The sequence below is a fragment of the Pristis pectinata genome, chromosome 26 (genome assembly GCF_009764475.1).
Source record: "Pristis pectinata isolate sPriPec2 chromosome 26, sPriPec2.1.pri, whole genome shotgun sequence".
NCBI classification, from domain to species: Eukaryota; Metazoa; Chordata; class Chondrichthyes; order Rhinopristiformes; family Pristidae; genus Pristis; species Pristis pectinata.
Genome location: NC_067430.1, coordinates 11,221,318 through 11,246,763, shown reverse-complemented (window position 1 = coordinate 11,246,763; position 25,446 = coordinate 11,221,318). Strand labels below are relative to the sequence as shown.

The window sequence follows — 25,446 nt, the reverse complement described above, 5'->3', positions numbered from 1 at the left end:
TGCAAGCTACTACAGTCAGGAAGTGCCAAAAGATATCCTGCTGATATCCACTTCATTCAGAAGTTCTGATTGCAAGCTCTGCAACCTAAGTTGAATATGCTCTTCCCCTGACCCAGTTTTCCAATGCATCATAATCACCAATGTCATGTAAAAATCAGCAAAAAAAATAAAAGGAAGATGTTAGAAATCTGAAGTTAAAGCAGAAAATGCTGGAAATACTCTCGGGGTATTTGTATACAGAAACACAAGAGTTCAAATTCAGGGCCATAATCTTTCATCAGAAGTGCAAAATTCTGACCTTTCCACTGAGATAAAAGTAACTTTTCACTCTGAATTAACTATCATAAGACGGAGTTTAAAAGGTCCTCTCCCAGCCAGCAGATGTCAATGTCTGAGGAGCTTTCGGGATTTCTTTTGTAAAAGCTGGTTTTCCTTCCTGAGTTGTGTGTCCATGACTGATTGTGAATAGAGGGCTGTCACATCATGTCACAGACTCAGGGGCAGATTTACATTTTAACCTAACGGCGGGTGGGCTGGAATATAAAAAAAACCTACAGAAAATAACCCAGTCTCCCTCCCCCATAACACATTTGCAACAACACCATCATTTCTTCCCAATTAAACGAATCCAGGTACTTAAAGTTGATCTGCGAACGGGGCAAAGAGAAAAAAGAAACAAGGCACTTTGGTGCAGGGTTTGGAGAGAGGAAGAAAAGGCGGAAGTTTGATGCTTTAATTATTTAGAAAAAATATATATAAAAGAGGCAGACAGATGTGAGGCGGGTCCACGTGGTTTTTTTTCAGACACAGAGATCTATTGTTCAGATCAATAAAAAGGCAGAGTCTGAGGGAAAAAAGGAGACAAATCTTTGGATTTAAAACCCGGCAGAGAGAAAAAGAAAACAAAAAAAAGAATTATATTTTGCGACTTTCAATCAAGTTGGTGGATATTTAATCACCTAGAGAAAGAGCTGAATTTGCTTTTTAAAAAAAAAGCACTCAAGAAACGAATTTTTTTTGTTCAAAGGGGGGAAAAAAGAATTGGGGATTTTTTTTTGTTTGTTGTTGTTGTTGCTGCCTGAGACAAGATGCCTCGCAAGAAGGTGGAGAAGAAGAAAATAAAAGGTGGAAGGAAAAGGGAAAGGGACTTCAGCGATGAAGAGGAGCTGGAACTGGAGAACTCGGGCAAGAAGATGGGCAAGCCGGCCCTGCAGACCGTCAACGAGCCCGAGGAGACCAAGGAGAAAATAGTAAGCAAGCCCGGGGCTCGGCGGGCCGCTCGGGCTGGGGGGGAAGTAACTAGTTTAAAATAAAATTCTCGCCACCCCTGACTTAAAATAGCCCCTTTAAAACTCCCCTCAAAGTCGTTATAGGGTGGAGGGGAAGAGTTTTATTTTTAAATTTAAAGTATAAAAGTTTAAAGTGTGAGGGGAGAGGGAAGGAGAAGCAACTTTTTAAAAAAAAATATTTTCTCCCGGAGCAACAAAGGCGACTTTTGTGCGAAATGTGTTGGTTGTTGAGGGGAGGATTTGTTTTAATTTTCGGGGGATTTGGTGGAAGTTTTGAGGTCCGGGCCGAGCCCGGGGATGGGGGTTCGGGGAGGACTGTTTAATGGGAGGCTCCGAGCCGGCTGCCGTTCCGACTCGATCGGTTGTCCGGAGTCGGGGGAGAAGCGGCGCGATGGTGGTTTTATTTTGATTTGGATGATTTATTCTTTCTTTTTATTATTTTGCTGATGGGTTGCGGCCGGGTTGTTTGCGCTCCGCCGCCCGGCCCCGCGCACCTCCAGACAAAGAGACGCCCGAGGCCGGGGAAGGGAAGGGAAAGGGTGGGGGGGGGGGCGGTGGTGGTGGTGGACGGCGAGAGGCGGACAACAAGGCGGCCCGACTCGTAACCCGCTGCTCTTCCAGCCCGCTCCCGGAGGGCTGCGGGCTCTTCCACGGGCGGGAGAAGGCGCCGGATGTCGGCCGGCCCGAGGCTTGGGCTTCTCGCCTGACTAGGCCGCACGCCGGCCGGGGTGGTGGTGGGGGGCAACCCCGACCACCGCACTTTCCCCGCTGTTTAATTAAATCCCCTCCGCTTTTATTTGCACAAATCCACTCCCATTTTATTTTTATTAAAACTTTCATGTTTCCTTAACATTGTCTGGGTTTTTCTTTAAACTCCGTCTTTGCAACTTATTTGTCTTTTTGTGCGTTTACCTTTATTGTATTTTGCCCGAAGTCGTTAGAGATGGTTAATATTAACTTTTCCCATATTAAAAAATATATATTTTTTTGTCCGTTTCCGCTGCTCTAATTTCCCGCCATTTCCCCGGTGCGGGAGATGGGGGCGTGCGCATGCGCGACCCTCGCCTGTCAATCACCGGAGAGTCCCGGGCAGCTCTGTGCTGCAACCGGAGGTGAAAGCTTGCATGCTGCAAATCAGGAGGGGAGAGAGAAGGTTGAACGTCAGTACTCACAGTGAGACTGTCGTTGTGTTGCGTAGTGTGAGAAGATGGGTCGTATTTTCCGCTGGCGACTCTGAGTCAGAACTTTTACTGGCAATGTTAATCATAATACGTATTTAGTCATATTGCACGGGGTGAGTGTTTAATGTGCATCTCATACATGCAGACACTCAATTTTGTTTCAAACAAGAATTTTGGGTGCTATTGAAAGAAATCGAAACACCAGCGCGAGTATTGAACTTGGGTTTGTATTTGTTAATGCGTTTTGATGTCAGCTCGAAGGGAGGAAGAGAAGGTGGGTGATGGTGTGGAGGGCCAGTTTTGGAGCCGTGTAATTGAGTGGGCGTCACCCGAATGGGAATTTCTGTGTTTAGGTTAAGTATAGGTTGGGGGAGGAATTAGGGTGTGTTAGGATGCCAATTAGCAGCATCAAGCCGGAGTGGAGGAAAGCTTAGAAACGCGCATCAGACAGGAAAACAAAACGCATACTGGAAATACGTTGCCAGTCGGGCAACGTCTGTTGAGAGAGAACCAGACAACATTTTGGGTTGATGACCTGCGTCACAGCTGACAAAACGGGCACATTGGTTCATCATTAGAGAATTTGCATCCTTCCAGTTTATAATTTGCGTGTTGAGAATCTTTTTTTGTTAGGAACCATAGACTTAATGTGGTCCGAAACAGCAGCATTTGCCGTAGTGTGCAGGGTTCCTCTTGCATTGAATTTGAGCAGGGAGTTGGGTTGGGGGAGAAGGGTGAAAGAGATGTAATTTTTTTTGTCTTGGACACTTAAATCTTGAGTGTTTACGTCCTGAAACTCTGGATCTGTTGTCTGAGAAGCCGGAAGAAGCAGCTCCTTGTGCTTCTGGTGGAGCTATGATGGAAAGCCATTCTTCAGTCATGACACGTGTGTAAAAGGAGGAAATTTGCTGAAAATAATTTCAGATAATTCTGGATTTCATTTCTGTATTTAATAAAGGTGCAGTGCATGAAACAAAATGGGTACCTCTGTACTTTTTTAAAATTTTTGTGAATTTGCAAAAGGGCATAATAAAACGCAGGTGTGCTAAGTGCAGACTCGTGCCTCCTTCCCACTTCAGCTGAGACTTGCCTGCCATTTAATAATATTACAGCAGATCTTGCATCTTGGTTTCACTTTTCCATCACTGCCCCATCAGCATATTCTCTCCAAATGTCCAAAAGTCTCTCCATCTCAGCCATGAAAATGCACTGAGTGCCCATGTCCTACCCTGTACTACTGAGCTCCTGTGGCTCTGAAATTTCATGCAAAATGGTTGACTGCTTTAGGGTGGCACAATGGTGCAGCAGTTAGTGCTGCATAGGCGGCTGAGGCCTTGCAGAAGTTTATAAGATCATCAGGGGCACAAGATGAATAGTCACTGTCTTTTCCCTAGGGTAGGGGAGTTGAAAACTAGATTTAGAAGGAACTGGAGGGGTAACTGTTTCTCACAAGAGTGTGTATATGGAATGAGCTGCCAGAGGAAGTGGTAGAGGTGGGTACAATTACAACATTCAAAATATATTTGGACTGGTATGTGGATAGGAATGGTTTAGAAGGACATGGGCCAAACGCTGGCAAATGGAACGAGCTCAGTTAGGCAAATAGGTCAGCATGGATGAGTTGGTTCAAAGGGTCTGTTTTCCATGTTGTATAGCTCTGACTATATTTTTGGTCCTGATCTTGGGTGTTGTCTGTATGGAGTTGATATGTTTTGCCTGTGTCTGTAGGCTTCCATGAGGTATTCCAGTTTCCTCCCACATCGTAAAGAGATACTGGTAATTGGCTACTATAAATTATCCCTAGTATCAAAACAAAGGAGTGTTGGTGGACACATGAGGAAGAATAACTTGCAAAGATCAAGTAAAATCAGGAGAGGGAGGGGGGAAACTGATAGGATTGATCTGGCATGGAATCCATGGGCAAAATTGCTGTTTGTGTCATGTTAATTAGAGGGCATACTTTGCTAAGGCCTTACATTATGCAGAAGTTTCAAAAGTGGTGAACTTTCAATAAAATCTTTGGGTGAGCATCAGTAGGATATTCAACTATCAGCCTAATTGCCTGCAGGAGGGCTCTATGAACAAATGTGCATGTGGTTTTTCTGTGTCTTGTATTGTTAGGTATATACTTAAATGTGGCCCAACATAACAGAAGGCCCTGTTCCTCTGAAGTAAGCAAAATGAATGGATCTTTGTAGCAATGACCTTCAACGTGATTCTATTTAAGTTGCTGATAGTTCAGCCGTCAAAAATTGTAGTTTTATTTAAAGCTGCCTCTTATCAGTTTCTTCCACTGATGTTTTTTCTGTTATAAGCCTTCTGTACTCAAACCTGCCTTTTGCGTTGCATCTTGGAAATCATAGCAATTTTGGATTCTTAGTACTTTTGCAGATGTTCCTTGAATTTATTGTTTTTGAAGTGCTGTGTGATTAAACTGGTTTGAACAGGGTAGGAGTGAACTCTTGGCTTGTAGCAATGTGGAGTCTTTGTATGTGGTTGGGGAGAGATTTGTGCTGAAGATTCGAGGCTGACTGTCCTTGGTTGTGCTGCAGTTTGGGGAACAGGTTTGCACCTGGGGACCTGGAGCTTTTGGTGTAGAGCAGTGGTTCCCAACCTTTACCAGTCCTGCTTGCCTGCTGGTGACTTCAACAGATTGCTTTTAAGCATTTGAGCTGACCTGGGGGTTCCTGGGAAATGCAGCCCCCACAACCAAGGCAGCTTGTTTGTTAGGACACAGGAGGAGACCATTCAGCCCATCAGCTACATGAAGAAATGTAAACTTTACATGTACCTGAGGTCAGGATCAATCTGGGCTCCCTGGAACTATGAGGCAACAGAATTAACTTGCTGTGCCATCCATGTGTACATGTGCCTTATGTGAACTTTTAAATTGTAGAAGTAATTTTATATCCTCAATTTGGGATCCACAGGTACAGACCAGTATCATTTTGTAGAGGTTTTGTGGAACTGTGGTGCAATTTTCCTCCTGTGGGCAATCAGTTATGAAGGGATTGGTCTTTGTTAGATTTTATGGGTCATCCCAAGGTAGGGTCTTGGAAGTATTGTTGATTCCAGAAGTACTGGAAGAAGTTTCATTGGCAGAAATAGCCTAGCTTTTCTGTATCCAGTTTTCAGTGGGTTAAGGAATTTGAGCCATTCAAGGGCTTGGGCACATCATGCATCACCATGTACTGCAACTGGGGTCAATTTATGGCAACATGTACTTTGCCTAACGTTAAATAATGCACATTGATCGGTATCAGTGTACAGTAAAACTCCAACAATCTAGTAGGCCCAGGAATATAGAAGATTTTCTGTACTATTGGATGTTGTTCATACTAATACCAACCCAATTTTAGTCATTTGTCAGATGTTATGCTGTATTATAATGAATTTCCCAGTTTAATCATCATAGGTAATGAGACCCTGCTCAGTGTAAAAAAGAGTGCAGGAACCAGGGCCCCCAGTAAGTTGAAAGGGAGAACAGCAAACATCACCTGGTGAGCCAGCTTCCAAACCATCAGATAGCAGGTTATCGATGGGGGAACCTTTCCCCAGAAAACTCTATCAAGCCACCAGCTTGACTTTTAAAAATTCATTTTGGTGATCAGGCCAATGCTGGTAAGGCCAGCATTTAATGTCTCCTTAATTGCCCTTGACAGCTGCACATCACCACCTTCTCTTGAACTGCTGGCCCTTGTTCCCCCACAGTGCTGTTGAGGAGGAAGTGTCAGAAATTCGACCCAGCAATGAAGAACCAGCATTATGTTTCCAAGTCAGGCTGCCTTGGAGAGTAACTGGAGTGTACCTGCTGCCACTTTTGGTAGTAGAAGTCAGTGGTTTGGGAGGTGCTGTTGGAAATGCCTGGGTGAATAACTAATGCATTTCATAAATGGTAGACATTGCAGAAACTGTGTTGGAAAGGATGAATATTTAGAGTGGTAGATGGGGTGCCAATCAATTGGGCTGCCTTATGCTGGATAGTGTTAGGCTTGAGAGTTGATGCAGCACACAGCTAGGTGTAGAGTGTATGTATATTCGATATACATGGGAGGAGGAGTTGGCATTCCTCCCCTGGAGCTCTGCTATTCAATGTGATCATAGCTGATCATGTATCTCAAACCATATGCTTCCTTGGTCTTCACCCTGCCAAACACCCCCCCCCTCCCCCAAATACTTGATGTCTTTTCTCTATCTCCTTGGTATTCAGCAACTTAGCAGCTGCAGCCATCTGGTAGCAAATGATCTGGGCCATCATCTGTCCTCATTTGAGCCCTGTGTTCTTTGACCTGTAACATGAGACTGTGACCCCTCTTTCCAGGGACCCTAGTTGGGTCTAGGACATCTCCCTGAGGAGTTCCTGCAATGATGTTCTGAACCTGGGATGATTGACCCCCTGCACCACAGCAATTGTGTGAGGCAGGATTCCAGCTACTGGAGTGCTTTCGCTTTACCCATTGACTTTGATGTGACCTTGATGCCACATTAGGTCCCATACTGCCTTGACATCAAGAACAGTCACTCTCACTCAGCTTTTACAATTCTGCTCTTTGGATTACAAACTGACCAGTGATATTGTACTGCTGCTTCAATCCAATACCTCTACCACCCCCCTCCCCTCATAAACTTGAAATGTCAGCCTGTTTGTTGTCATCAAGTAATTTAATCATTTTTTTCTTTCATGCATTCACAAACTGTATGTAACTAAATCTGTTAATTGCTGTTTCCAAATTACTCTTGAATGACTTGTGTGGCCATTTTGGAGAGCAATTGAACAGTAATTATGTTGGTGTAGATTTGCTGTCACTGGTATTTTAAATTCCTGACTTACCATGGAGAATTTGAATTTGTATCTCCAAGTCATCAGTCCATTAAGATGACTATTAAGCTTTTATACATCTAATGAAGAACTGTATTTGCAAATATTGAGTAGTTTCTGATAAGGTATGTTCTCCAAACACATGTTAGCAGTCATTGTTCAAAAGCTGGCTTTGGAAAAGGAATAACTAAATTAACGTCTTTTTAAATGTAGGTGATGTTTTCATTCTACATGTGTATTAATGTTGAACAGTGTAATTCCATCATGTCAAGCATTACTGCAGTCATTTGTTTTTTTAAATGTGGTTGAAACTTGGCAACAAATTCCCTTCCACTGTGATAGTTTATAAAAGAACCAATTTGGTATAGGATTTTTTTTGGGCCAGAATATTTTAAATCTGATAGCATAATTTAGAGTAACTGGTCTTGGAAGCCTGCAGGAGATGGAAAGACCTGTCAAAGACTTCTATTTGGATGAATAGTTGCATTCCCCACAGTAGAATGGCTAACGGTGTGGGTCACAATGTTAGAAGCTGGTGACGTGAACATTGAAAATGCTTTAAATGTAAAGTATAGATCCCTGTTCAACATGTTCACTCCAAGGTCATCTACACCACTTTTGGATAGGTTTAAGACTTGCCTGTGTGGTTTAGTCAGAACAAATTAGACTCGTCATTCATCACGTTACAGTTGTTGGAAATGAAGTGAACATAACTTCAACAAAAAAAAAGTTTAAAATATTTATCTTTTGGAAGATGTTTAGAAAGAAGTGAATGTTATGGGTTTTGGCATGCAAGTGAAGTTGTAAGCAGGAGGCTTGGGAAGGTTCTCATGGCAATTTTTCTTTTAAAGCATGCTAATGTAATTAATTTCAATTTGTTATATTTTAATCCCCAAGTTTGGTCAGTATACAGTGCTACAATGGTATGTGCATTGTTCATTTTGAATTCTCTCAAATAGCAGCAGCTTCATGGTGTGACTTAAATTTCTGGCCTGTTCATAAAAAGACATACAGGTGCACCCCCACATCCCTTCTCTCCCCCCCCCCCCCCCCCCCCCCCCCCCCCACCCACCCTGCAATTTCAGAACAGACCTTTTGGCAGTTCTTGTCTCAGATTTCCAGTATAAAGTTGTTTTCTGTGCTATCTGTAGTAGTGCTGTGAGGGAGAAGATTTTTGGAATATAAACACTAGCATGTTTAGTGGTCTGTTTCTTAAGTTCTTTGTAATTCTATATTCAATCTCTCTCGCTCTCACTCTCTCTCCCCTCCTTTAATCCCTTCCTTTTAATAGTCTTTGCTTGCATCTTGCTTTTCCCCCTGCATCCCTGTTTCTATGCCTACCTTGGTGAAATTGCAACTCTCGTATTCAGATGCTAATCTTCTCACCTTGTAGGTTTCTTGCAGTTGTTGATCTACCCAACCATGTGCTCAAATGCAACTTTTGGGGTGCATCTCCACTTGCATGTGCTAAGGATGTAGTTTTGAAATGCTGTGGCATGCAGCTGATTTAACCAGATCTGGCTGGGCAATGCAAACCATTATTGGGGCCCTAGTTTAAATAAAATGATAACTTTCGTTTAAGTTGCATGTTTGATGTGATGGCAACATTATCAAAGAAAAATTGTAAACAAACTATGCAAGGAGATATCAGGATAAATTACAAAAATGTAGTCGGGGGGTAGGCTTCAATGACCACATAAGGAGGGTGGCTGGGCAAAATGTTTTAGGAGGCAATACCAGATTTTAGGTCCTTGGTAAATGAAGGTATGTCTGCCAGTGGTGGTGTGACTAAACTCAGATAAGTGAGTCCAGAACTCAAGGGGTCCATGTATCTCAGGATTGAAACGAGAGGAGATTATGAAGATGGGGGTGCTGATGAGACCATGGAGAGATTTGAAAATAAGAAAGAGAATTTTTTAAATTTTACTTAATTCAGAGCCATTGTGGGTTAGAAAGCAGAAGGGTGAAGGGAAACAGGACTTGGTACAAGTTTAGAATGTGGGCAGCAGAGATTTGCAGACTGCAGAACCAGGGGTGCAGGAATTATAATAGTCGAGCAGAAGTGACACATGAAGATTTTTGGCAGCAGAGGAGTTGAGGCAAGATCAGAGTTTGGCAATGTCAAATGGAGGTGCAAATTGGTGGTCTTGGCAATGGCATGGATTTCCACTCTGGAGAGTCTGGTTCAATTTAGGAGCTCTGTCAAGAAGGGGATGGAGTCGATGGCTTGGTAAGTTTGAGAGGTTTTAACAGTGTTTAATTGGAGGAAGTTTTCTGCTCATCTGCTCTTGGATGTTAGACAGACTGTCTGCCGATATAGTGAAAGTTGGAATGAGGACAGCAGTGAAATAAGACTGGGTATCATCAGGACCATCCTGGAACGGAAAACTAAATAAGAAAACCTCTTCCTGGCTCCACCACACCTCTGTCAGGAAGTGAGAGGAGCTTGGTCTTGATCATTAATGTAGATACTGGTCCATTGGCTGCCTCTGTTACTTCATTCATTTCCCTTATCGTGACAGACCAAACTTCCTCAAAAGATTTTTGTCCTGGCCTTGGTCCTGAATTTGCATCTTTCTCTGACTTTATCTTTTTCCGCTCATGCCCTTGAAACCTTCCTTAACTCTATGCTGATAAGCTACTGACCCCTTCCTGCCACCTCAATCTTCCCTTCCTTGGTCCCACATTAGCTGAATTGGTTCTCTCTCCTCGGGTATTTTTTCTCCTCTCCTTCAAATCTGCAGGTAGTTTCCCTCAAAATCTTTGACATTTTGTTCTTGTAAATTATATACCATATGTAGTTGCCTTTGCAAGTTGTCATGTCAAATATGTTTCTTTCCTGGAGGACTCCCTTAATTAAGTTTTCACACTTGCCACAGTACTGAAGCGACTTAGCAGTGACACCTAACTTCCTGCAGCCTCCCCCCCCACCCCCAATCTTGAACTGATAACAGCTTTGCACACTATCCTCCTCCAATGTCTCTGCATTGACATTGAACTGGTTGGAACTGCCTGTTACTGCAGCATTGCATCTGAAGGCTTCTGCTCCTCCAGAATCTATCCTGTTTGTAGATGGAACCTAGCTTTCCCCCGGGCACTACTTCTCACTGCCTCTAATATTTCTAAATTGCCTGCTTTTCTGAACACAGTTTTCCTCCAACTTAACACGTAACGACCAAAGACGTTGCCCTCAGACCCTGCCATAAGCCCCATTTCCTAGCTACTGACTTCATCCATTCCCCTTGTAGCTTTCTGAGGCAAAATTTGACTGGTTGCAGCTTTGAAGTGGTGTTTGACCTTTTGAGAAGTTCTGGTCCACATGCCGTGGCATCCCAGCAAATGCCTATTTTCACCTCCTGTAATGTCACCCATCCTTTCCCCTGAATCTTTTGCTGAAACCCTAATCTAACCTCCAATCTTAAACTTTTCTGGGTGACCTTCAACATTCTTCCCTTAAACTTGAGGTCGTCAAATTCTGCTGCTCACATCCTCCAACTCATACCAAATCTTTGCTCACCATCCCTGTGCTCACTGGCCTGTATTGGCTCCTGGTTGTGTTTAATATGCTTTCCCTATTTTCCATAGTCTTCATGGCTTTTATATTCTTACTCGTCTCTGTGAATTCCTCCAGGCCTGTGCTCAATCTGGCTTTTCAAGCATCATTATAAGAGTTACTGCACAGAGGTGGCTCTACCTATTCAGCTGGCAAGGCCTGAAACTTTAGAATTACCTCTCGAAGCTCTTTCCTCTAAGTATACTTTAACTGCAAAGTTAATCGCCTGCCATGCTACTTCCTTGTGTGGCTCAATGTCGGTTTTTTTTTGGTGACAGCAAAGAAACAGCTTGAGGCCATGTTTTTGCTGTATAAATAATGCTCTGTTTATGTGTACCGTGCTGTATAAATGCAACTTTGCTCTTCTGGGTATTTTTAGGTTCTGGAGGAGGTACCAAATGAGCCTTTGGTAAAACTGTCTTTGTCAGAGTTGTTGCATCTATATGCATCATGTGCTCTCCATACGCAGTCTTTATTATTGAAACCTAACATTATCTAATCACTAAAACCTGAGGGATGTAGTGCAACCTGCTTCTGTATCCCTGCAACTTATCTCTGTGACTGGCTTGTGAAATCTTGTAAACTGAATGTTTCTCTTTTGTTTTCAATGCTTTCTCACAGAAACTCGAAGGATCCAAGCACAAAGGTCAGCTTCTTATCTGTGGAGCCACAAACTGGGACCTGATTGGTCGTAAAGAAGTTCCCAAGCAACAAGGTAGGCCCTGCTGCTTCCTGGGATGCAGTCTTGCCCATGCCTTTCTGATCTTGAGTTACTCCCAAATATTATTGAATGAAATTGCAACTCGGCATGACAAAACATCTTGGGAACTCTTCTGCTCAACAGTTCCAGCACAGATGCTTGTGTGCAAGTTACCTTGCTGCACAATTGTGGTCTTATCCGATCAGGGTGTTGCATCATTACATTTCATCACTGTGATGTGCATTTCTTTTTAAAAGCACAGCATCTTAAAAATGAGTGTTTTCACCATAGAACAGTACAGCACAAGAACAGGTTCTTCAGCTCGCTATGTCTGTGTCAACCATAATGCCAGTTTAAACTGCACATCTGCCTGCAAGTGGTCTATTTTTCTCAATTCCCTGCCTATTCACATGCCTGTCTAACTGGCCTCTTAAACCTTGCTATTGTATTTGCTTCCACCATCTCCCCTGGCAGAGCATTCCAGGTGCCTACCAGTCTCCCTGTGTAACCTGCTATGTAAATTTCCTTTAAACTACCACCCCCCCCCCCCACCTTAAAATTATGCCCTCTAGTATGTGACATTTCCATCCTGTGGAAAAAGACTCTATCAAACCTCTCTATGCCTCTCATAATTTTATATACTTCTATCGGGTTGCCCCTCAGCCTTCCACACTCCAGAGAAATCAATCCAAGTTTGTCTAACCTGTCTAAACCAGCCACCATCCTGGTAAACCTTTTCTGCACCCTCTGCAAAGCCTCCACATGTCTTCTGTAATGCAGTGACCAGGACTGCACATAATACTCCAAATGTGGACTAATCAAGGTTTTATACAGCTATAACGTGACTTCCTGGCTTTTATACTCTACACCCTGACTGAGGAATGCAAGTGTACTGCCTTTACCACCCTGTCTACTTGTGTTACCACTTTCAGGGAGCTACAGGCTTGTACCCCAAGATCCCTCTACATCAATGCTCCTAAGGGTCCTGCCATTTAATGTATACTTTCCTATTAAATCTGACCTCCCCAAAGTGCAATACCTCACACTTGTGCAGATTAAACTCCATCTTCCATTTCTCTGCCCACATTTCCAGCTGACTCACTGGCCTGTATTTTCCTGGTTTGTCTCTAAAGCCCTTCTTAAACAAAGGAACAACATGGGCTATTCCCAGTCCTCTGGAACCTTGCCTGTGTCTAGAGAGGATACAAAGATCTCTGTCAAGGCCCCAGCAATCTCCTCTTGCCTCTCTCAATAAGCTGGGATAGATTCCATCAGGCCCTGGGGATGTTCAACTTAATGGTCTACAAGTGCCCCAACATCACCACCACCTTGATATCAATATGCTCTAGAATATCAGCATACCCCTTCCTGATCTAACTATCCTCCCTGTCCTTCTAGGTGAATACTGATGAAAATATAGTACCTCACAGACTTCTTCTGGCTTTTGGTATAAATTCCCTCCTTTTGTCCTTGAGTGGTTCTACACTCCCTCGTTACCCTTTTGTTTTTAATGTATGTATAAAATGCCTTGGGCTTCTCTTTAATCCTACTCGCTGAAGAAGTTTTCTGGCCCATTTTTAGTCGTAATTCCCTGTTCAAGTACTCTCCTACTACCTTTATGTTCAAAAGCCCTGTCCAGTTTTAGCTTCCTAAATCTTAACGAATGCTTTCTTTTTCTTTTTAACTAAATTTGCAACATCTCTTGAGATCCAAGGTTTCAAAACCTTTCCATCCTTGTCGGTCTTCCTCACAGGAATGTGTTGGTCCTGAATTCTAACCAGCTGACCTTTTAAACAACTTCCACATGTCAGATGCCCAATAATAGTCTCTCCCAATCTACTCTCCCCAGCTCCTGCCCAATACTTTTGTAATTACCCTTCTCTTCCCCCCCCCCACCCTCCAAATTTAGCACTTTCCCCAAGCTCTAGTCTTATCCTTGTCCATAACAGTTAACATCCATGCATTTAAGTACTCCATCAAATTAGTGACTTCCAGTTGTGTAATTTGTGTACTAAAGTATGGGTATGTGGGTAGCACCATATACTCTAATGCAGAATTATTAACTTGCAATCTGAACTCTGACTCCTGGGCAATTGGTCCCATTTCTAATACATAAAGATGCATTCCAACCTCTCCCTGCTCTCACCTTCTACTTCCCCTTCCAACCCACTGCTGATTGGATATGGGTAAAGCAAACATAGTTAAGAAATCAAATTTGACCTTCCTAATCTGCATGATATCTTAATTACTATCAAACTATTGAGTAACCAAGTCGACTTTTAATATTAGACCCGTGTATAATATTTTTTTGTACAAGTCATGATGTGGCCTTAAGCAGTGTTTGAGGGAAAATGCTGAGAGGCCTGTCTTGCTGTCAGCCATGTAGCTAGTCTAGTGTCCAGAGTCCAACTTGCTGTTAGCCCTATAGGTACCCCCAAAAAATTGGTTAAAAGATGGAGAAAGGTGGGCCACTTTCACAGTGTATTTGCATTTTACCTGTGTACTCTAGGACAGAATTCTGTTTAAAAGTGAATTCAAGCTGTGTTTTTTATTCTATGGATAATTTAAGTTGAAAGTATATATTAACTGCTACCAGGGGTAATAAATGAAAATGCCCTCCCATTTGGCATTTAGTAGTGGTTCAGCTGTATTACTTTTACCTGTAGCTTACATTAACTGAATAAGTCAATAGCAATAAGTTTTGATAATATTAAACTGACCTTGAAGAGTTTACATAAGTCTGTTAATTACTGAATAGTGCCAGCAATTTTGTGTTGTGATAAGGAAGTAATGGAATGCCAGCCAGGCAGTTACGTAATTTTATTATCTCGTTTTCTGCAATGACTTGCCAATAATTTATCAATCTCTTAATTCTTTCAGCTGCATATCGCAACCTGGGACAGAATCTGTGGGGCCCAAATCGCTATGGCTGCCTTTCAGGAATACGTGTGCGGACAGTGTCATCAGGATCCTGTGCTGCTCACAATCTCATCATTACTACAGAAGGAAAGATCTGGAGCTGGGGTGAGTGGCTGGAAACTGAACAAGAGTTTGACAGCATTGTGCACTCTGGCTTTCAGTTTTTAATGGTTAGGTTGGCTTAATAGCCAGTTACTGGCAGAACTTTGCTTATCAATTTTGCATATAGGTTTGATTCTATGCTTCCAGCTTGATATTTTAAAAAAAACCTTAGGGTGATTTTCACTATTACAGTGCAGAGAGCAGGAAGAAAACTGGGGAGTTTGTTTCTTCCTCATGCCTTTCTCTGAACTGTTTTTGCTTCTATCTGGTTGTGCAGTCTAGTTTTATAGAATCTGAATATCACTGTTCATTCCCAACTCTATCTACTTGTTGCATTTTGTTTAAAAAAAATCCTTGCTAATTGCTTTAAATCTGTTCCCTGATTATTGATCTTTAAGCTGTTGGAAACATTTTTGCTGTCTAAATCCTTCATAATTTCATAACCACCTCCACTCCCAGGAGAACAACTGCATCCTCTCTGGTCTACTCAGGAATGTAGTCCTTTCCTGGAAATATTCTAGTAAACTTCTGTACCTTCTGCAAAGTTTTCCTCTCAAAGTGTGCCATCCAGAATTGTATAGTATTCCAACTGTGATCAGTTAGTGGTGTGTAACGATTTGCCTTAGTTTGCTTTTGTGCTGTATGGTCATAGAATGCAGGACCACATGTGCTTTATTAATTCTTTTACTAACCTCTCCTGCCACCTTTGAAGGTTGGTGTACAAACACCACCATCTTCCTCATGTCTGTTCTTGTGTTCTCTTTCCACATTGTTATCAAAAGGATTTACCTCGCTCTCTTACTAGTCTGAATTTTACCTATTTTTGCACTCATTTCATTAGCTGATTATTGCATAATACTTTGTTATAATTGTGCTGTACATTCTTCAAGTCATGAATACAGATTGGCCAGTTGTTGTTTGTGCTGCATGTGATTTGGAACTGGCATCCATTTGGTTTAGTTGTTCACCATCACATCTGGCTGGCTGACACACAACACCTTCAGGCCCTACTTCAACAAAACAACTACTTCCATGTATTTGGTGTCTTCGATGTTCCCAGGCATTATCAGAGAACATAGTGCTTCAATCTATATGTGGTAACGTAAAAATAGATGATGAAAAGGCTGAGTTTTAAGGAACTTTTAAAAAAATAAGCTGAGTGGTTTGGGGGCCAAATGTATAGGGAGGCCTTGACCCCTAAAGGTACAGGTGCTCAACAAAGTGGTCACCTGGTCTACGCTTGGTCTTGCCAATGTAGATAAGGCCACGTTATGAACACCGAATGCAATAGACAAGGCTGGATGAGGTGTATGTGAATTTCTTCCTCACCTGCAAGGGCTCTAAGTCCCTGGATAGTGATGAGGGAGGAGGTGTAGGTACAGATATTGCACCTCCTATAGTTGCAGAGGAAAGTGCCTGTCGATGGTGTGGGAGGGGGTGGAGGTTGGTGGGGAGGGATGTGCAAACCAGGCTCTCACAAAGAGATTGGTCCCTGCAGAAAGGGGTAGGGAGGGGAAGATGTCACCTTCCGGTCTCTGTCTCTACCTCCATCCTTTCCTGCCCATCATCCCCCTCCTCGCCTCGTTCCACCTAGCACCTTTCAGCTTCTGCCTCACCCCTCCCCCTCACTTCTTTATATTGGCTATCTTCCCTCTACACTCTCAGTCCTGATGTAGGTCTTGACCCGAAATATTGGCTATCCTTCTACCTCCACAGATGCTGCCTGATTTGCTGAGTTCCCCCTGCAGTTTATTCTATGCTCAGCAAAGTTTTAGATGATTTGAAATGTGCAAAGAGTGGAATGAAACAGGCCAGTCAGAGGTGCTTGCAGTGCTGACGAAGATCTACGTGAGTGTTTTGATGGCAGATGAGCTGAGGCAAGGTTGGAATCTGATGTAACAGATGGAAATAGGTGGTCTAGAAGGTGGCTTGGATTGCCACGATGGGTTGGGTATGATGCCTGGTTGCAGTCTGTTTCAGTTATTAGGGGGAAGGATGTAGCCAGTGACTCCAGATTCTGATACATTTAGAGGTTAGAGTTTTTCCATGATTGTGCTGTAACTAATGCATAGATGTAAATGATACACATGCAGCCTGTATTCCACATGCATCTTCTCCTTCCGTCCATTTTAATCTAGTCTCAACAGCATAACCTTCTATTCCTTTCTCCCACGTCTTTATCTATGCTATTCTTGCCCTGAAGTATCGAGTTCCACATTGTAACTAATCTCTCAAGAAATTTCTGAATTCTTTATTGGCTACAATTGTGACTTGCATTTATTTTCATCTATTTTTCCTTTGTCCTCCCTTTCCTGCTATTTATGATTAACCTGAATAGGGTTGCCATCTTGGATACTGCTGTCATACTTGTAATTAAGCTGCAGGTTTTGGTACTGCCTTATCAGTTCTATTCATTCAAACAGTCAACTTGCATACCTTGAGTGCAAACTGTAATGTTTTGATGGAAGACAATTTTAGGACAAACCACTCAATGCATCAAATCAGGAAAGGCACCTGCAAATCTTGCCCATATCAGCTCCAGTGTGATTCATGTAACATTTACTGCATATTGTAAGGCTTTTATTTTAACTGATTTTTAAAATATATTTCCTTGTTTGTTTTCTTGCTGCTCAGGTCGAGGTGAGAAAGGACAGCTTGGACATGGAGACACAAAGCGAGGAGAGGTCCCCAAACTTATTGATGCTCTCAAAGATCAGACAATAGTCGCAGGAGCTTGTGGACGTAATCACAGTCTCTGTTTAACAGGTAGCCTTTGGATTGTATGGAAAACTCTTCTGTTGTCTTTGTAACTTTTTATACTGAGAAGGTGCTCTATTTTTCTATGTGGGCAGAACTGGGCTAGTTGGTTTTTAAGGCCGGAGTGCCATATTCTACCTCAAATTAGCATTTAACATTTTTCCAAAAACTACCATTGTGAAGAATTTTAATGTTTTTTTTTCCAAATGAGTTCTGTACTTAACAATATGAAGGATTATAGTTTTGCAGTAAGCTACAAATGTCTATTTCTATGTATAATATAGCATAAAAAGAACAAATGTAATTTCAGGACACTACTTTGTTATCTAGACAGTTGACACCTGCACCACCTTGCATTGATGAGTGCAGTAAAAATGCACATGCAGTATATTCTGGGGAAGGGATGTTGGGCCAGATACTTTTGCTCACTAAATGTAGTAATAATAATACCCTGCTCAAGATGGGAGAGGGGAAAATGTTGAAACAAAACACCACATCCTAGCCCTGGCTCACAATTTTTCAATTGGAAGACCTAATAAGTCTGAGTTTGTGGGAGAAAATTCTGTTAAGGTCATTCTAAATATAATTCTAATTGAGTCTCCTGATGTGTTCCATTGTTTGCTGGAACTTTTGGACTTCTGCATGGCAAACTGCTGTCTAATCCCTGATTTTTTTTTGAATTAATCTAAATCTTGTGAGTTTTAAGATCTTCAAGAAGAGTTTATAGGTGAATGACTTCTATGTTTAGCACTGATCTTCATGTCATTGAAGAGGAAGTGAAGCAGAGCCTTTGATTGGGGGGGGGGGGGGGGGGGGTTCCTTTGGCTGATTGTTGACAGGGACTGCTTTAATTTCCTGCTTATTTGAAGTGACTGGCTGTTTTTTTGGTGCCACAATACAATTCTCTGACTATAAATTTCCAAACAAAAAATGGTTTAGTTGTCTGATGAAGAACACACAAGTCTTGCCTATTAATTCATGAGCTGTGCTTCAAGTTTTTGTTCATGTGTCTGGCCTTTAGCTTCCAGTTTGTAGATCTCAGTGCAGGTTAAACCATTCCAGTCCAATTGGCCCAAGAGATTGCAGCTCTTGCTTCTCTGCTTTCATTTGGCAAGGTTTGTAGGATTGCTGTGTTTTCCCTCCCTGCTTGGGTGTGGTAATGGAAATGTTTGCAGTTGCTCACTAATGTTCAGTGATTTTTCTACTGAAAAGTGGTTTAGTGGTGCAAAGGTGGGTTTGTGGCCACCTGACAATATGCTGGAGATGGAGAGAGTTCAGATCAGAAACAGCAAATGGTTTCCTGTGGAACAGCTGTATTTAGTATAACACCAGCACCCTAATGAAGTTATTGTGAGAGCTTTGAATCTATTAAACCATATGCAACTTCTGAACATTTCTTAAATGCATGCCATTTGTCATTGTTGCATAAATTGTTATCTGACTAACTTAAATCAAAATGTCTAATTACATAAGAATCCCATCTGGCTACACTGGAGTATAATCAAAAAAATAATTTCCCTCCTGCAAAAACAACTTTATTTTTTTCATCTCTCCTGCTGAGCCTGGTTGGTGGCGAGGCTACAGTTCCACTGTAGATAAGTGTTGCTCTTCATTAGTGTCCTGACATGCTGCTGAGGATAGGTTGTCAACTTGTCAAGTGTACATCTGATCTGTCATCTCTGTTAATTCCAAATAGCTGAAGTTACTGGACAGACTATTAAAATGGTGAACTTGTCTGCTTGTCTTTCACATTGCTTGGCAATGTGTAAGTCAGTTGTTCTAACTCGAGCAGATTTATCTAATTGACTCATCCCAGTCCTTTAAACCCAGGACCAGAGCCCCAGTTTTAACCTGAAATGGATCAAGTGCTGAATGTGCACCAACTTCAACGTGAAGCTGTGTAGCAGAGCAGAATTCTGCTCTCTGCTTGGTTAACTGCGGGCCAGTGGCTGGCAACTTCATGGTTTGGAGCCAGAGAGCAGTTTGCCAGCAAGAAGATATGCTGCAGGCATTGGGTGATATCAGTCACAATTTTAATACTGAAATTCCAAGCGAGTGTCATGAAAAGCAGTAGTTCTTTTGCTCCCATTTGTTGTAGAGTGGTTTGAAGGCTATGGTACTTCTATAATTAACAAAATGAGTTACTAGTTGTCCTACTTGTTTAATGTTTAGAAAATGGAACAGTTTATGCATTTGGTGAGAACAAAATGGGACAACTTGGCCTTGGAAACCAGACCGAAGCAGAGCCCTGCCCTGCACAGGTAAAGATTCTGATGTACTTTTTCTGACAGATACTTCCCATCCACCTTGCCCACTTCAATTTTTTTTCCTCTCTCTGTCATAATTGCTTGGTACAGTGGATCACGTTTCACAGATTCTTACACGTGTGGCACACTCTGCCATGCACGTGATAAGAGCCTGTGAAATGTGATCCAATGGCACACTGTGCACATGAACCTGTCTTCACGTGTGTTTATTGAATGTTTAGCTGTTTACATATGATGGAGATTGAGGGTTGAAAGGGGTACATTGCATCCTGGTTTCTGTGTTCATGTCTTCATAATTTAGCAGAGGCACTGAATAATCAGAATCCGGATATCTTGGTCCTTTTGCCTCTGTCTTATTCACCTTCTCCCCTCCTTCTGTTGCATGTAGATTTTGTATAGTTGTTTAAAAGTGTATACTTGTTTGTAACCAAGTATCTAAGATAAATTTATGCTAAACTAGTGCTCTGTCATGTGATATTAACAAAGTGTAGAGCCATTGGCATTAATTATTTTCTGACTTTGCTGGTGATACCCACCTATATTAAAATGCTGTTAAATTGGAAGTACACAGCTGGTTGCAGATTTCTGTATTTACAAAGGTTGGAACAGTGCATTCCTAAAATGTACATTCTTTGTAAAGAACTTGAGTTGCATAATACTGATGGTGTTTGGAGAAGTGTCTTCTAAACCACATTGCGCAGTAGTCCTACATTAATTTTAATAGATTTTGCTTTGGCTTTTCCATGCTGCTTTTGACTTTCCAGTGGATTTTGCAATAAGTATATTTTCCCACAATATTTATGTTTTGCTTGTTCATAGGGCTGAGGGTGGGGTGCACGAGAAAAGGTTTGCAGAAGTCTGTAGTGCACAGTCAGTTATGGTCACAAGAGGGTGACTGAAGATGTCACTAAATTTATATTTGTCAGCAGATAAAATATGCATGCTCAACAAGGCAACTGATCCACACCACAGAAAGATATGTTTAGACTATTGTGGCTGTAGAAAGGAAAATAAATCTTGTGCAATTTAAAATGGTAATAATTTTAATACTAGAGGTTGTCTAACTGTCCAGTGGACTGATCAATTAGTTTGATTATTCTTGTCATTTTTCTTTCTTCAGATTATGTACAATGGCCAGCCAATTGTGAAAATAGCCTGCGGTGCAGAATTCAGTATGATCGCTGACTGCAAAGGGAACCTTTATTCTTTTGGTCATCCAGAATACGGACAGCTTGGTATGTCTGTGCATTTGTAAAATTCAGTGTTTTTTTTAAATACTTTTCCAAAGCTCCCATTTTACCACATGTTCAAGTTAGGAACTTGAGTGAACAAGATAAGTTGCTGCACATGACCTAAAAGAAATCCCCACATATTGAACATGCAGAATTGTTCATTAGATTTCGCTGTGTGCAATTAACTGTTCATTTGGCAACATGTTTTCCAAATTTAAGTGTTTAATTGATTATGAAGTGTTTTGAGATGTCCTGATGGAATGAGTGTTTGAAAATGCTTTTATTTCCCCATGATGCCTCAGTGCTGAATGTCCCATGGAAATTGACACATTGTCGCATGATGCATTGCATTGCATTCTTGTTGACTGATGGAATATAAAACAAATGCAATGGCAATCTGAAATAAAACCAGTGTTCAGGAAATTTTTAGTGGTCAGGAAGTATTTATGGACAGCAAAGTGAAGTTTCAGATCCATAATCTTTTGTCTGAATCAAGAAGGGTGTTCTGATGAAAGGGTGTTGACTTTAAATGCTAGCTTTGTTTCTTTCTCTATGGATGCTGCCTGAATTGCTAGCATGTCCAATTCCTTTTTGATTTTTCTGCATTTTCTGACTTCTGAGCATTTTTCTCAGTGAAAATTAATAAATTGCCTACCCTAAAACAGGGTGGCTGACACTATCTCTAGGAAGATGATGTGGGAGATTTTGGGGAGTTGAAGGTTCAGGAATGTAAATGTTGAGAAACTGATATCTCATAGTCTTTCTGTCAGTCTTGGCTTAGTGATGCAAGTCTTACTTGGCAGGTTCCAGGTTCAAACCACTTGATTATGCATGTAGGTCTCCAAGATTAGCACAGTTTTGCAGAAGAGTCATAGATTGATACATGCCAGAAATAAGCCTGTCTACCCAATGAGATCAAGCTAACCATCAATCATCCATTTGCAGTAATCCCATTTTATTCCCCCTATATTCCCATAAACATCTTGAGATTCCATCACTTATCTACACACCAGGGACAATTTACAATGGCCAATTATTCTAACCCACATGTATTCGGGATATGCAAAAAAGCTGGAGCACCTAGAGGAAACCCATGAGGTCACAGGGACAATAGTCGGCATTCAAAAACTTGCAAAGAAATCATTGCTTTTTGTAAGTGCTTCATACATGATCAATGGCACATTATGGCATTTGAAGTCATTAGCTGGTGTTAATGTTCAATTTCCTTGTGTTGGTAAGGCATTTTTGAACTGTAGTTTGAACTGGAAAAGGATTTGCTGAGTTTCAATTTACTGTGTTAATGGTTATCACTTTCATCTTTCAGCCTCTCCTAGTCCTTTTAAATATTTTTTCCCATCCTGTATTTATTGTGTTTTCAGGCATTGTAATGTAAATGAGAGGGTGTTGATGTCTGCTAGTTCATACCTTCTGGTATTTTTTTCCCCCACCTGTTTTGTTTTAATGCATTGCTGTTGCTGGGCTGAACTTTCTAATCGTACAAACTTAGAATTGGGTTTCATATCATTGCTGTAATTCAGGAAGTGCAGTGGCCATATTGGACATCCAAGATCCCACAAACAGTACTGTGACGACCAGATGATCTGTTTTTGGGAATGTAGACTTTAACAAATGAAAATGTACTAGAACACAAGGGATAAGTCAAAATAGTGTCATCTCGACGGAAAAGCAGCACATCAGTACTGCCTGTAATAGATGGGCTGAATGGCATTTTTCTGTGGTGTAGTTTTCTACATTTCTGCTTTGTGCCAGTTTGTATTTGATGTTCATCATAAGCTGCTTAAGATCTCTTTTTTTGCTAGATCATTGAATTCTGCTTCAACTGAGCAGTTTCAGATCCTGACCAGAGAGGAAGCAACATCAGAAAAAGTGAACTGGGCAGAGACTTGTGTGAAGGATAAATAGCACCAAATGGCCTGGAGGGAGGGAGGGAGAGAGATTGGGGAGAAAGAGAAGGGCTGATTTCTAGATGGTCCGCCTAACATTAGTGGGATAATTATCGTAAAGAAAAATAGGACAATTTAATTCCTCATTCCACAGAGGAGAGATTTGTATAGGAAAAGATGAATTTCAACAAATTAAGACTGAATCTTCTTGAAGTGCCATTGGTTAGTGTAGTGTACTCGGAGACTGTAGGGAGTTGATTGAGCTTTTTGACGAGAATCCACGTGGTAGACTGATCAGTAAAATAAAAGCCCATGGGATCCAAGGGAAAGTGGCATTTGATCCAAAATTGGCTTAGTGGCAAGAACAAAAGGGCAATGGTCAGCAGATATTTTGACTAGCTGTTGGCAGTGAAATTCCATACTCTGCTCATTTGCTGCTTCCAGTGTATTTTTGTATTTTGGATTTGAATATAGAGGCCATGATGAATGATACAAAAATCAGTAGTTGGGTTTATGGTGAGGGGGAAAATGTTTTGGGCTGCAGAAATCTTATCAAATGCTGGCAAATATGTGGCTAATGGAATTCAATCTGGAGCATTGTAAGGTGTTTTACAAGGTCAAATGAGCTGCGGAAATTCCTGATAAATTAGGTTTTTGAGAAGTATGGAGGAACAGTGGGTAATTGGAGTGCATGTTTGCATTTCACTGAGGTAACTGGACTGGTAGATAAGTATTCTGTATGGCTTTTGAAAAAAAATCTTGTTTTTGGCTGGAGCATTAGAGTAGAAGAGCATGGAGTTCATGCCAGAATTGTCCAAAATGCTAGTTATGGTAGAGACTATTGTGTAAAGGATCCCATCAGATTATGAGAAGGATCTGACTGTACTGGAGGAGCTGCAGAAGAGATTTGCAAAGCTGTCATCAGGGCTAGTGAAAATTGGTTAGAGGAGAGATAAGAATAGGCTTTAGTTGATTTCTCTGGAACAAAGGAAATTTGTGTGAGATTTAATCAAGATGTATTTTTTTTAAAAAATGAGAGGCTCAGAGGGAATAAACAGGCAGGACCTATTTCCCTGGGTACAGTCAATGACTAGGGGATATAGATTGGCAGAGGGATTAGAGAGGAGTTGAAGAAAAACTTCACCCAAAGGGTGATGAGGTGAATCCTTCTCGTATTTAAATTTAGCATCCATTAGGATCTGGATGAGTACTTGAAATGATGTGCCTTATGGGGATGCAGACGAGTGTTGTGAAATGCCCTTACTTGGCTGCAAGGGCATTGGGCCGTGAGATGTAGGAACAGGAGTAAGAAATCCAGTCTCTCAAGCTTGCTCTGCCATTCAGTAGGAATGGCTGATCTGACATTGCTCATCCACTTTTCTGCTCTTTCCCTATAACAAAAATGTATCAACCTGAGCCTTAAATATACCAGAGTGCTCTGCCCCCACCGCTTCCTCTGTTTAGGAGTTCCAGGACTTGCAAACCTCCAAAGAAGAGATTCTTCCTCATCTCAGCCTTCAGTGAGCAGCCCCTTGAATCCATTTCCTCTGGTTTCAGACTCTCTCTTATGAGATAGGATATCCTCTCAGCAGTTGCCCTCTCTAGCCCCCAAATAATTTTCTGTTTTAATAACATTTGCATCATATTTCTTCTGAACTCCAATGCATAGAGACTCAAACTGTTTAACCTTTCCTCGTAAAGCAATCACTCCATACCCAGTATCATTCTAAGGAACCTTCTCTGAACTACCTAGAATAAAATGGTATCTTTCCTTTTATAGTGGAACTAAAATCTTTCCCAATACTATAGATGTAGTTTGTATGGTGCGGTAAGATTTCACAACTTGTATACTCCCAACCCCATTGAAATAATGGTCCACATTTCATTAGTCTTCCCGATTTACTGCTGCACTTGTGAGCTGGCTTTTCTTGTTTCTTGCTTGAGGACCCCAAATCCCTTGTGCTTAAGCTTTCTGCAGTTTTTCTCCATTTAAATAATTCTGTCCTGCCTTCCAAAATGAACAATTTCATAATTTTACCACATTATATTCCATTTGCCAGCTTCTTGCCCACTCACTTAACCTATCAATATATCTCTATAAAGTGTTATTCTCCTCGCAACTTGCCTTCCTGCCTATTTTTGTGTTGTCTACAAAGTCAGTTACCATATTTTGCTTCCTCCCCCAGTTATTTTTTTTTAAAACATTTGTGGTCCTGACACTGCCTGTGGCACCCCACAAGTTTCCCACCCTGAAAGTGATGCTCTTATCCCTACTTGCTGTTTCCTGTCTGTTAGCTGATCTTTTATTCATATCAATGTGTAGCTTACTGTCTTTTCTGCAAACCTACTCACCCAGTGCACATTAGTCAGGTTTATCCTAATTCCATTGAAATTCCCTTTTTTTTATTTAAGCAGAACACATATATTTCTGACAGCTTTCTGCCCCTCAAACTGAATATAATATTCTCTCATATTATGGTCACTTCTTCCTTGGGGATCTTTTACTCCAAAGTCATTTATTAAACCTGTTAACGTATTTAGGATGGCCTGTTTCCTGGTTGGCTCTATGATGTATTGCTGTAGGAAATTATCCTGAATGCACTCCATGAACTCATTGTCGTAGTTGCCCAACTTGATTAACCCATTCTACATGAAGATTAAAATCTCCCATATTCATTGAAATTTACTGCACTACTTTTTGCACAACCACCCTCCCCACATTC

General features: G+C 41.5%; 1 protein-coding gene across 1 annotated transcript in view; it reads left to right on the top strand.

Annotated features, from left to right (window-relative positions):
* The first annotated feature begins 486 nt into the window (after positions 1-486).
* The window catches only part of rcc2 (regulator of chromosome condensation 2), a 39,976-nt gene continuing 15,016 nt past the window's right edge, over positions 487-25,446 (top strand). Inside the window, exons 1-6 of the mRNA XM_052039205.1 lie at positions 487-1,250; positions 11,464-11,557; positions 14,423-14,566; positions 17,198-17,329; positions 19,493-19,581; positions 20,708-20,822. Of these exons, the coding sequence (XP_051895165.1) occupies positions 1,089-1,250; positions 11,464-11,557; positions 14,423-14,566; positions 17,198-17,329; positions 19,493-19,581; positions 20,708-20,822 (736 nt within the window). The 5' untranslated portion in view covers positions 487-1,088. The remainder of the gene's footprint in view (positions 1,251-11,463; positions 11,558-14,422; positions 14,567-17,197; positions 17,330-19,492; positions 19,582-20,707; positions 20,823-25,446) is intronic.